Source organism: Doryrhamphus excisus, linkage group LG13, assembly GCF_037039965.1.
Source record: "Doryrhamphus excisus strain RoL-2023G ecotype Guam linkage group LG13, RoL_Dexc_Guam_v1.1, whole genome shotgun sequence".
NCBI classification, from domain to species: domain Eukaryota; kingdom Metazoa; phylum Chordata; class Actinopteri; order Syngnathiformes; family Syngnathidae; genus Doryrhamphus; species Doryrhamphus excisus.
The window spans coordinates 10063472-10075761 of record NC_136369.1 but is presented as its reverse complement, the minus strand read 5'-3'; the positions used below and the strand labels follow the sequence as shown (position 1 = coordinate 10075761).

At 39.8% G+C, this 12290-nt stretch overlaps 1 protein-coding gene across 5 annotated transcripts in view; it reads left to right on the top strand.

Moving 5' to 3' along the window:
* The window catches only part of mical2a (microtubule associated monooxygenase, calponin and LIM domain containing 2a), a 33573-nt gene extending 21283 nt beyond the window's left edge, over positions 1 to 12290 (top strand). For 2 of the 5 annotated variants that reach the window (XM_058089280.2, XM_058089279.2), the window contains exons 14-23: positions 1082 to 1185; positions 1311 to 1382; positions 1487 to 1516; positions 2047 to 2178; positions 2366 to 2470; positions 3723 to 3986; positions 5353 to 5460; positions 7477 to 7657; positions 7819 to 7889; positions 7969 to 9691. In XM_058089280.2, coding sequence (XP_057945263.2) covers positions 1082 to 1185; positions 1311 to 1382; positions 1487 to 1516; positions 2047 to 2178; positions 2366 to 2470; positions 3723 to 3986; positions 5353 to 5460; positions 7477 to 7657; positions 7819 to 7889; positions 7969 to 8337 — 1436 coding nt within the window. In that variant the 3' untranslated portion in view covers positions 8338 to 9691. Of the gene's footprint in view, positions 1 to 1081; positions 1186 to 1310; positions 1383 to 1486; positions 1517 to 2046; positions 2179 to 2365; positions 2471 to 3722; positions 3987 to 5352; positions 5461 to 7476; positions 7658 to 7818; positions 7890 to 7968; positions 9692 to 11803 lie in introns of those variants that run through there. The other 3 variants (XM_078795644.1, XM_078795643.1, XM_078795645.1) reach the window with 3 other exon arrangements.

Here is a 12290-nt window from a genome sequence, read left to right as displayed (position 1 = left end):
GTCAATAATCACAGACCTCCGTAAGTTCTTGAGAGTGTGACCAATCACAGTGTAGTGGGTGTACCTAGAGGAGGGCTGGGGGTGGAGCAATTTAAACAGACCGTTTGGGTCGGAAGCAGGAAGTCAATGGAAACACTGCAGAAAGAGCGGCAGATTCTGTGTGGGTTATTGTGTGTAGCTGTTCTATAGGAGTCCACAAGTTGATCCAAAAAACGCAAAAATGAGCATAATAGTTCCTCTTTAGAGGGACTGTTGAAACTTTTGCAGCTTTTGAATCAGCTGCAGTTATGTTAGTTATGTTTGTTGTCAGATAATAACAGCGGTACGGCAAAGCTTAGCTACTAATGTTGGCTGTTATTGAACATGTAACCGATTGTAACAATACAATGATTGTAAATTGTGAGACTGCTTTAGTGTGACAGCCGTGAGTGAAAGCCATGACCGGCAGTTATTTTTATTTGGCCCAAATATTGATTTTTTTATGCAATTGAATTTGTAACTGTGAAAAATACAGACTTATTTTTGTTCAACCTGGTCTTATAAACCACTGTTGTTTTAGCATACACTAGCCAGTGGTGGTGGTCTTCTGTTTTTTTTGTCTGAAAACCTGAACCAGTTGCAAATAGTCCCACTTGACTTTTAGTGTTTCTTCTTGTCCATGTCATTCTTTTTTTATTGTATCAGTAAGTTGCAGAGAAAAAGAGCTGTTATTCCAGACAGAGAAGCTATTGCCTTTCAGTTGATTTCCTGTGCCTAACTGTGTGTGTTGTGCATTCCTCCCAGTCAAATATGCTGGGATGTGTGGAATGTGTATTTGTAACAGCGCTGTGAACCGCTGTAGACCGACGCTCTCTGACGCCACAGACAAACAGACCACTTAACATTATTTCACTTTTTATATAACCGTTTACCTTCCTCTGACATATAGCTGATTATTTAAAGTGGAAAGTTTTCCCAGCATCAATTCACTAAGTCCCGTTTTATACTCTGTTATGGGTTTTATACACTGATATTATTTGACGTCTATGGCTATGTGATGTGGAAAGTCTGAGCTTTAATTCAGTCACATGTTGTACCACAGGCTCCAGACGAGGGGATGAAAACAGTGAAGATTATCCATCTAAGGAAGGTCGAAGTAATAATAATGTTCGTAATCTTGCTCTGCCAAGGAAACGTGTTCCGAAGGTAACATTGCACTATTCACTGATGGAAACTACCATTCTTACATTTAAGTTGTAAAGTTAGTGTGACTGCTACTGTAAATCCTTATTACTGACTTTCTGTTTTGTCCCCCCCTGCTGGACCTCTAGGATGAGACAAAGTCAGACGGTACAGATCCAATTTACAAAAGGAAGAGAAAATTTTGCACATACTTGGATGAGGTTTGTAGAAATTACACATTTTTGAAAATCAACTACAGTACTACTGTAATAGCAATTTAATCAGGTGACCGCATTGTAAATTTGAAACTAGATCCTTATTGCAGGTGGTGGCAGCCATGGAGAACACCAATGAGGCCAGTGCATTTTAAATATACAATAATCCCCCCTTTATCACAGTTAATTGGTTCCCACTGTGAATTTACGTAAAATTTAGCATTTATTTATTTATGAAAGGAATATTTTTTTTACTTTGAGCATAGAAAACTTGTATACAACCTTCTAAATACAAGTTTAACATTATTAGAGCCCTCTAGACATGAAATAACATCCCTATAGTCAATTTATTAGACAATATAATAGACAAAATAAACAATTTCAGACATAAATATGACTCACACTCGTGGGTGAGCTATAAATATGTTTTTTTCCCAAGCGGAGCAGCTTGAGGGGCAGAAAGGAAATTATGAGTTTCAGCTTGCCGTAGGTTACGGCCACAACAGTGGCCTGTGTCTTAATTAGGGTTTAATTACGCCTGTTAGTATAGTATAGATAAGTGAATATTTCTCACCCAGCAAACCGGCATTGGCCATGTACAGATGACAGATTCAAATTAAAAGTGTATACTGTATGTGTAGTATTCATTTGTAATTCCTTCCTTTTATAGGCCACCAATGTATCCACTAAAAGCTCCTCATTGCTAGACGGACGGGACCCCAAAGAGAACAAAGTGCGCTCCATGGCGACACAGTTACAAGCCAAGTTTGACAGCACGACAAGCTACACCCAACGCAAACAGGTGAGAACTAAATCAACAATATAATTGATTTGGCAGTGTAGTTCCAGGATGTCGTACAGTTTGCCGTATCTGTCATGGGACTATCTTCCTTTCGCTGCTGTTAAATATCTTTTCTTGTCTCTTATACCCAGCTCAGTTTTGTTTCGTTTTTTTTTCATTAACTGCCATTCTTTCTGCTAAATCTCAGTTAGACTGTGAGAGGTCCTTCCCTCTTCATAGTCTCGGCCCTGCTGATTGTGCGCACGTAAAACTATCGCCTCCTGTTCCGCCCAAACCTCCACCTGAAATGCAGGTTAGACACCTGGGGTGAAGCTGGAAACACAACCAGTACATCGTGAATTAAGCTATAATAGACACATTTTCCTAGTGTGTACTGTTCATACTGGTGATTTTTTACATTCTTTAGCCCTTACTCAGTTCGCTTATTAGCATACATCAAATTCCTTCACGTGACATTGAGACGTCGCCATTCCGATCCAGATGTGTCATCTTCATTACGTAATTAGCATCTATAAATCGTAATTACACAGATGGAAGCATACCGATCCCATAAAGTAATAGATGATTAGAAGTGAGGAGGAAAAAAAAATGGCAACTGGCTCAGAACTGACAAAGGCTGAACTGACAATGAACGGACATGACCTTTGAACTTGCAAGACCCTGCCACTCAACAGGGTGGTCATGGCAAGAGTTGTGCCCTGCTTCAGAGAGGTGGAAGTGGACTCATCTGTGAGGTGAACTTGGTTTTTGTACTACGTTGTAATTCTATTTGATATAATAATAATCGGGCTGCACGGTAGATGAGTGGTTAGTGCGCAGGCCTCAGAGCTAGGAAACCGGAGTTTAATTCCACCCAAATGTAGAGCCCAGTCACAATCACACCAGTCATGTGTGTGCTTTGCTACAACTCAACCACTCTGCACATCAGTTGCCGTATGATCTTATCTTTAATGTATTCTCTTTTTCTCCCAGCCCAGCAATTTGTTTTTCCAAATTCCTTAACATGACTTTTGGCAGATTATTTACTTCCTTGTAAGAGTTGTCAAACTCATTAAATTCTGATGTCTTATTTTGTTGATCTGCAACTTTCTCTTCGTCCTCGTCCTGATGGACATTTGAGGCATCAAAAGCCTTTTTCCTATCGGGTCATTGCGTCTGGAGGCTAAGTTTGAACAAGATCTGTTGAACATCAGCAGCATTTTGAGTCACAAGTTTGAATTTTCAAATGTTTACACATGGAGTTTACTCATCTCACATCAGGCATCAAGTTCTTGAACCCACAAACCACACAGTTCAGCTGATGACATCATTTTATCCTTAAATAAAGATGGTCGGTTGTAGACTCAGTTTCAAGCTAAGTAGAAGGACTAAGGACATTCATGCAGCTGCTGTGGCCTCGTTTACCTTCACCCTGTGATTGACTGTTGAACAGTCCAGGCTCAAGGCGGACAATAAACGGGCTGAAGCATGTAAAACCACCAGTATGCTTGCCTAAGTCAACCCTAACCTCTTGAGTCCTTGACTGTGTATATCATCACTTTCAGTTTCAAGTCCGTATCAGACATGCGGCACAAAACTTAGTCCGTGTGCCAGCTGAGGTACGCCGCAAAGACCAGCAGCTCCCACCTCAGCCTCAGTGCTCCTTCTCTATCGTGAACCTCAGACATGCGGCTCAGACGCATGAACATGCCAAGACCCCGCATGAACCAGAGAGCGCTGTGTGCGCTACACCTTCCATCCACTCAGCAGTCGCGGTCATGTCGAGGGTCCTGCAGCGCCTTAGGGAGGTGGATGAACTCATTAGTGAGGTGAACGGTCCTCCTCCTTTCACTGCTTCTTTTCCAGCTAGTTGCATGTTGTGATGGCCCATGAAGAAATGTTGATTACATATGGCGCCTTTTGTAATGTGCACTTAGTAGTGAAGTCAGTGATTATTCCTGCAGCTGGAACATTGCAGGCCAACAAACCTGGCAAAGGTTGTGGCGGATTACTGGCTCTTCTGAGTTTGTTTGCTTGGCCCTGAATAAGTCACTGACGAAGGTTTAAATCTGGCCGGTATAATCGTTCAAATATCGAGCTAAAACAATATCTTGAACTTTGAATTGGTTTGAGTCAAGCTGCATCTGTTAATTATTTAGTTAACATATCCATTTAGATTTTGTTTTAAACCCAAACATTATGTAGTGATGTAGTTTGCTATCCAAAGGTGTATTAAACAGTGGTAGAATTATGTGAATAATAATTGTGAAAGTAATTTGTGCATCTACTCCATTCATTTTCAATGGGACCCGTGCGATAGGGCGACTTTCACGTGTCACTATCCAGCCAAGCGACACGCAAAATTAATGCATGTGAAAGTTTTTGTTTGTGTGTGTCATCGTGCACACCCTGGCAGGAGTATTGCTCGAATAGTGAGTAAACAGGATGCTAATCAGTACACTAAAGTTGCTGTGTCAGATTCCCCAGAGCTGTTTGGCATTCCTAAAAAAAAAAAAAAAAGAACAAAAAGAGATATAACAAAAAAAAGCGGCATGGGAACTCATTGGTGCCAGAGTAAACGTAGTAGGTAAGTTTACATTCATTTACACTGACATTTATGTAAATTTATTTTATATTTTAATGGTAATTTATCAATATATATTTATCTCCAATTGCAGTCGGTGAAATATTTCTGAATATTTTTTTTTGTAGATTGAGCATATCCTATTTATGACCTTCTAAATGTTATTTTAATAATATTAGAGCCCTCCAGGCATGAACTAACACCCCTACAGTCACTTTTACACTCCTTCCTATTACCTGATATAATGGGCATAATAACAGAAATAAAACATAATCTAAACCAGGGGTCTCAAACTCAATTTACTTGGGGGCCACTGGAGCTAGGGACTGGGCGAGACTGGGCCGCATCAGATTTTCCAAAAAAAACAAAACGCATTTATTAAAAACAGAAAAATGAATAAACTTTCAAATAAATAAACAATCAAATACTAACTATAACTTTATTTATGTTTTTTTTTGTCTCTACTGGTTACTAACAAAACTAAGTTGATGTCAGGGAGTAATCTTGCAAAATCAACCGGGAATCAAATAGTGTATCAAATATTAAAAGTGATTGTCAAAATGACATGGGGTGGAAATGGCAAAATTGATGTTTTGTTTCTGTTATTTTAGAAAAAAACTCAGTCACAGCAAACTAGAGAGTTTCAGTCAAAGAGCATAAAGGAAAAAGCAGCTCACCTCAGCGGTTTGATCTCCGCAGACAGCAATGTTGTTATCAAGGTGACTATATCGTATGCTTTACCTTTGACCCCCTTCCCTGGCCTGTGTTTGCTTGCACGTTTGGACACGGAGTGGATTTTGAGTTCTCTAATGCTTAGACGAAGGTTACAATGAAACTTACACACTGCATGGACAAAAGTTTTGGGACACGTGGCAGTTGTTATGGCCGTGTGTCTCAACACACAGGATATGTAAAGTCAATCAAATATTGCTCAATATTACCACTTGAGAGTACTGTATCTGGGATGGCTTTCTAGAAGATGTTGCTGTTTTTGTTCATTTGTGAGGTCAGAGGTCATTGATTTTGGACCTCCTGACTTGACTTGCCATCTCCGTTGTAGTTCATCCCAAAAATGTTTGAGGTCAGGGCACTCGGTTTCTTTTACAACAGCATTTATGGAGCCTTCTCCAGACCTATCCCACAAAGTTGGAAGCATAGAGTGGTCCTGAATGTCTTGGTAAGATGAGGAATTTACATACAGTATGATTTCTTATAGTGGACTCAAACAAGCTGACTACATCGTACTGGCGTCACACAGAGTCCACTTCACACATACATACCGTATTTATGGCATGTGTCATTGACTAATAAATGTTCCAGCATTTTATTTCACTTTTCTCTGTCTGCTTTGTATGCATGTGTGCTTTCAATCAGTAGCAGCCCTCATAGCGGAGATGTATGAGTATGTGCTTGGCGGTTCTTTGTGGGTTCTCCTACCCCACCCATTCCAAGCAGGCCGCTCCAATGTAACATCACCTATATTTTTTTTTAAGCTTCCAATGGTTATGGTGCATCATTATTTGCATGTGTCTCCCCCTTCTGCTTGTGCAGAGCATGCATAATGTACAAGGGTTTGAAAAGGTTGAACATTTGGAAGGATTGAAACTGTTTGAATTTGGAATGAAGTGCTGAAACTGTCATATGTCAATTTCTTTCCCAACTGAACAAAATGACTGAATACAGTGGAACCTCAACAACTTCAACAGAGATTGTCAAAGGAAGCTGAGCTTAACACAATGGGACATTTTAACAAGTAATACAAGTATGTATGACTTGTGCTGATATCGGAGCAATATCGGTATCGGCTGATAATCAAGGCTGTATTATATTGTATTGTATCAGAACTGGAAAGATATACATGTCACTTTTCACAACTATTAAAAAAAGGTCACTCCCATTGACGCTGTAGCATATTCTGAATGATTAGTCAATCATAAAACCTTTATTAAAGTAACATTAACACTTTCAACTGTCATACAAAAGTAAACCAAAGTTAGCTATTCTGATTTTAATACGTTAGATACTTTTTAATACTTAGATACTACTAACAAATCACAATATCTAAGGCATATTTTTCCTTGTTCCATTGAGGTTCCATTGTATTTTTTTTTTTTGCATTGAGAAATAATGCAGAAATTGCATTCTTGTGAATGCATAAACAGTATTTGTGTACCTATGCAATGGACAGCAGCTATGATGCATATTGTTGTGATGTGTTATTATGATAAAAAATATTTACTCTAGGCTGGTTTTGAAACTGGCTGCACAGCGGCCGAGTGGTTAGCACGCAGGCTGAGACCCGACTTCGATTCCACCCTCGGCCATCTCTGTGTGGAATTTGCATGTTCTTCCCATGCATGCCTGAGTTTTCTCGGGGTACTCCGGTTTCCTCCCACATTCCAAAAACATGCTAGGTTAATTGGCGACTCCAAATTGTCCATAGGTATGAATGTGAGTGTGAATGGTTGTTTGTCTATATGTGCCCTGTGATTGGCTGGCGACCAGTCCAGGGTGTACCCCGCCTCTCGCCCGCAACCCTCAAGAGGATAAGTGGTAGAAAATGAATGAATTGTTTTGAAACTTGTGATTCTTCTATAATATGTATGCATATGAGCATGCATTTACTATGACTGTTAATATATATTAATAAGATACAGAGTTCACGTTAAAAGTTAGATTAATGTTGAAATGAAGTCTTCAGTCATAAATTCTTGGTATTTCTTTGTGTTCTTCAGGGCAGCTCAGTCCAAAGGGCGTTCCCTCAGTCGAGTGAAAAGTGTCACTCATGTGATCGACGTGTTTACTTGGTGGAGAGGATTTGTGCGGATGGATTGTACTTCCACAGAGAGTGTTTCCGATGCACCACCTGCAGCAGTACCCTGCGCCAGGGATCGCATGCCTTTGATTCTCAGCATGGTACGTTTGTGGGCAATGGTATATTTGTATATGTAAGTTCTTATGCAGCTCTTGTACTGAATGCCTCAGATTAGATTGAGCATACGTATGTATTTATGTATGCTAGGGTTGTGGCCAATGAGTGCGTATTAACACTAACATTCATTGATGTGCTCTGACAGGAAAATTATACTGCAAGCTTCACTTCGACCAACTTAATAATGGTTTGCATCGGAATCTGTCTACACGCTTAGTGAGTACCTTCCAGCCCAAATACCAGTGTTATTGTGTAATAAATATGTTCTATAAAATATGCAATACTTCTATTCTAGAAGCATTATGGAAATAGAGTTCGGGACCGATGTGCAGCAAATGAAGACAACACCACCTCCAACCAGGCGACAGATCTGCAGAGCCGACCTGCAGCAGGTACCTTCAGCTCTTTTGTGAAGAGGCAGCTGAGCTGGCCGCTGAGTGTGGCGCACACGGTGTGTAGTGCCCCGCGGCGTGTGTCCCGCCGTGTACGCAGCGCAGCACAGGCCCTGACCGGACACATAAGGGACAATGCCCAGGACTATGCTTTCATGTATGAGCTGCTGAGCATGAGCTTGCCTCTGCTGCTCGTTTTACTCGATGTTTTGCTGCAGATCCGAATGGAGGCCTTGCCTAGCGGGCAGAGCTCAATGCTGCTGTGGCGGTAGGAGCATGTCTGGTGAAGTTTAGGCTTATCCGGACAGCCAAATCTAACAAACAGCAAACACTAAGGTGCTCATTAATTCAAATGCAGCTCTGCACACCTTTACAGGAAACATGTTGAATTTCAGGTTGCATCAAATAGGCAGAACAAGTCAAGCAATTACACTCAGATAGGTCTGAACCATTTGTACTGGGAACTAAGTTTTATATTTTATTCTTTTAATCACTTTAAAGAACAAAGACTGGGTTTGAATTGACCAAAAGTCTCCCTAATAATAAGTTCTCACCAATTATTAGTACTAGAACAATCCTTTTTGTAGGTAAATGAGGTGCATTCGAGATCAGACGGCTAAACACTGACACCTGCTGGAGGTTTTTTGTAATGATCCTTAATAATGGATCTTACAGCACAGTTCGAATTGCTTTACTCAGGTCATGGTGACTGACTGCCTTCATGCACTTTATTATTAGATAACTGCCTTAATAATTTAGTAAAAGAAGCACCAAAGAACGGAGACAAGTTTGGTGTGATCGTACCCATGGTGCAATTTGCTCATTTTTTATTATTTTCATTATTAGGTGACGTTTCTTCATACTGTGGATTCCTCTGTGTTTAGTTTGTACTTTGCTGCCATCTACTGTTTACTCAGCGAAATTAACGTGAAGACTCCACCCTGTCCACCCGTTATCTGAGAGTTAAATCATTGACTAATACTTTCTATTTACTGTAGACAATAGAGGTTGGTGAGCTCGCCACTCTTGCTGTTGTAAAGTGTTACTTGGAGGCCTTCCTGTTGCTTCCTTCGACATCTATAGATGCTTATGAAGGCACTTTGGAGATCTTGTCTTTTGAATATTGAAGTGTTTACAACAATGCTGTGTTTGGTTGCTCTCAGACACTTTTATTTTCCATGCCATATGACTGAAAAGTTTGAAACCGAGCTGATTATTTCTTCGGTCTGTGCAAATACATTAAACGCATTTCCAAGTTGGCGTTAGCACAACACTTCCATGACCATGCAATTCACCAATGACAGTGTATTTTATGTGTTCTAAATGTATTTTATAAACACATTCTGATTACATTAGTTTGTTTTTGTGTGAATGTCCTTTGTGTTTTAGACAGTTGTCTTTTTTCCTCTCATCAGCTGAAGCCTCGTATGAACCAGCTGGATGGTTACAGGTGTCATGTTCAAGGTGATCACGTGCATGATCACAACATATGAAACACAGTAATAACTTTAAGTGTTTATCTGCTGTAATAATTACATTGACGATTGTGAAAGGATTAAAGTTGTCATAACTCACCACAACTCACAAAAAGCTGCTGTGTGGCCTTTTGTTTTCATAATACAGATGATGATACTAACATTCAGACCGCCGGCAAGTAAGTATTGAACTAGGTATCTTGACTTTTGGTGTTATTTTTTAACTACAGAAATCTTATGCCGTGAATGTGAGAAGCAAGTGATGACTTCTCAGATCTATGTGCTTTTATTTTTGATTGACATCCCATGTCACCTTCAGGTACTAGCTACAATAAGAACTACACATATTCCAGCCAAACAAGTTTATTTATGTAAAAGGGACCTATTATGCTTGTTATTTTGGCCCCTTGTATTGAGTTGTGGACTCCACACAAGGTTTTCGGGTTCTTCCAGAATCTGCACCTATTCAGCTGTATTTCTTAGGATATTGTGGTTCCCTCGTAAACGGTCTGTTTTTATGTATTTCACTCCGCTGTGGTTGCTCACACTCTGAAGTGCTTAAAATGACTTCTGGTTGTGTGCCGCTAGCTGCAAACGGTGTAAGAGTTGATAATAAACGGTAACAAAAACGGTAAAATGTTTTTTAACATACAGCCATATGTGTTGGATCCCGAATCCGATCCAGAAGTAGAGACTGGACAGTCTCAAGAAAAAGTGGTTACTTCAAGATGTAGCTTTAGCATTTTAGTGCTAGGTTTTCTACAGCATCGGTAACGTCTAATGTGGCCACTAATTGTGGTGGGAAACGGCTATTAGCAACCCCACTCCATGACTTACACAAAAAAATACAAGACACTGACAAATTGTTACTTACTGCTTGCTCTTCTGACTCTTCCACATGGCCAAGTAACGTTAGAAAGGCGTCGGGCTTCAGTAAGTTTGTTGGCTAGTCCAGCTGCATACTTGCCCATTTCCACAAAACAGTCCAGTGTGAAATGCCGTTGACAGATTAAAATAAATTTCTTTTGCTGGTAGGGAATCAGGAACTCCAACCACTTGTGCCAGACGGTGGTGTCTTTAGGAATTGTAAACAAATGTGGCGTCCCCGTACGAGCCATTGCTAGCAACGTAAACAGAGTAGCAGAGCTTGGGGGAGGTCAGAGAGCTTATCTGGCATACAGCCACGCCCATATTAGGAAGTCTGCCCTCTGTGACATCACAAAAGGGGCAGTTTTACCACGCCTTTTGAAACCAAGCGTTTTGAGCCATCCCAAATTTCTTTTAGACCTCACTTCCAAATGTGCAAACCTCATTATTTGAAACTTTGGCATCGTTTAACATGATATTATCACATACTACAGTATTAATTGGCCCTGTATCCTAGAAACCGCCCATGAATGATACGGGAAAAGGCCGAAATGATACTGTGTCAAAGCCCAGGGCAGTGATACTGATAAAATTTAGAGTTTAACCATGTCTAGTATCAGCCCCCGTAGCTGTCCACAAACAACCAATCAGAGAACAGCGCACTAGCTTGAACACACAGCGTTTGTTTTGCTGCCCTCTGTAGATATAATACATGTAATAAACAGAAAATTTTCTGGAAACAAAATGGTCTTTTGATTAAATAGTATGTGATAATAAGCTCATGATTAAATAGTACCATGTGATAACCTATAAATACAACATTCTAACTACATTATAGGTCAGGAAAGTGGAAAAAGCATAATAGGTCCCCTTTTAATGTCAAAACAATTGGAAAATGCCGTATTCACAATTTTTAAAGGCAGATTAGTTTATTAAAATGTGTGTACTCCCAAAGTCTATCGCACAAAAAATGTTATTCTGTTTGTGGCTGGTTAAAAAATTATCAAATGAGCAAGGTAGTTTTTAGACAAACAACCATCCAGGGTCACAGAGTAGAAATATCAACTCCTGTTTCAACATGAACAGAATAATCCTGCCCAAAGGAGGACCAGAACTTCAGAATAGCTGATTACTTCCCATAGCTGACATGTTGTTTCCTTCTGACCACTAAATCAACAGCACCTCTGCTAGTTGTAGCCAAGTAGTGCATTCCCCCTTTTCCTCAATACTGTAGATCTGCATGGAATTCCACTCACTGATGTATGCTTTGAAAACAGCTGCTGGAAATTACTGACCAACTTGTGAACTAGTAGTTTAGATGAATTGAACGGAAACCTCACTACACCAGTTGGTGCTTTCAAGATGTTTGAATTGTTTGTGTGTATTTCCTCTTTAGAGACAACTAGACAAGTGGAATATCACTCCATACTCCGGGACAGTCGTATCTCTGAATATTGGAAGGCTTGTGTGATATAATTCGCTATTTCATTAGGAGAACTAGGAGAACTTTGTCAAGTTTTTCTGCATTGGTCTGTACCTGTTTTTGTATTGTTTGATTTTCTTAGAGCAAATGCACTGTTATTAAATAATATTATATAAGTACTCAATACTGGTATTTTTAAGATCATAACTGAAGTCAATTAAGGGTGGTCATGTTTTGCTAGAAAGCAACCTAAAAATACTCAACATGATGTCAACCATGCAGACCTATGACCCAAACGTTATGAGTTTTTTTTAAGGATAAAAGTAGTTATCAATGAATATTTTGATGTGTGTGTGTGAATATTATTTATTTGGGATAAAATTGCTGAATTAAAACAATTTTCTTTGACTGATGTTGTCTGATTGCAGTATTACAGTCATGGCCAAAATATTTGGGAGTA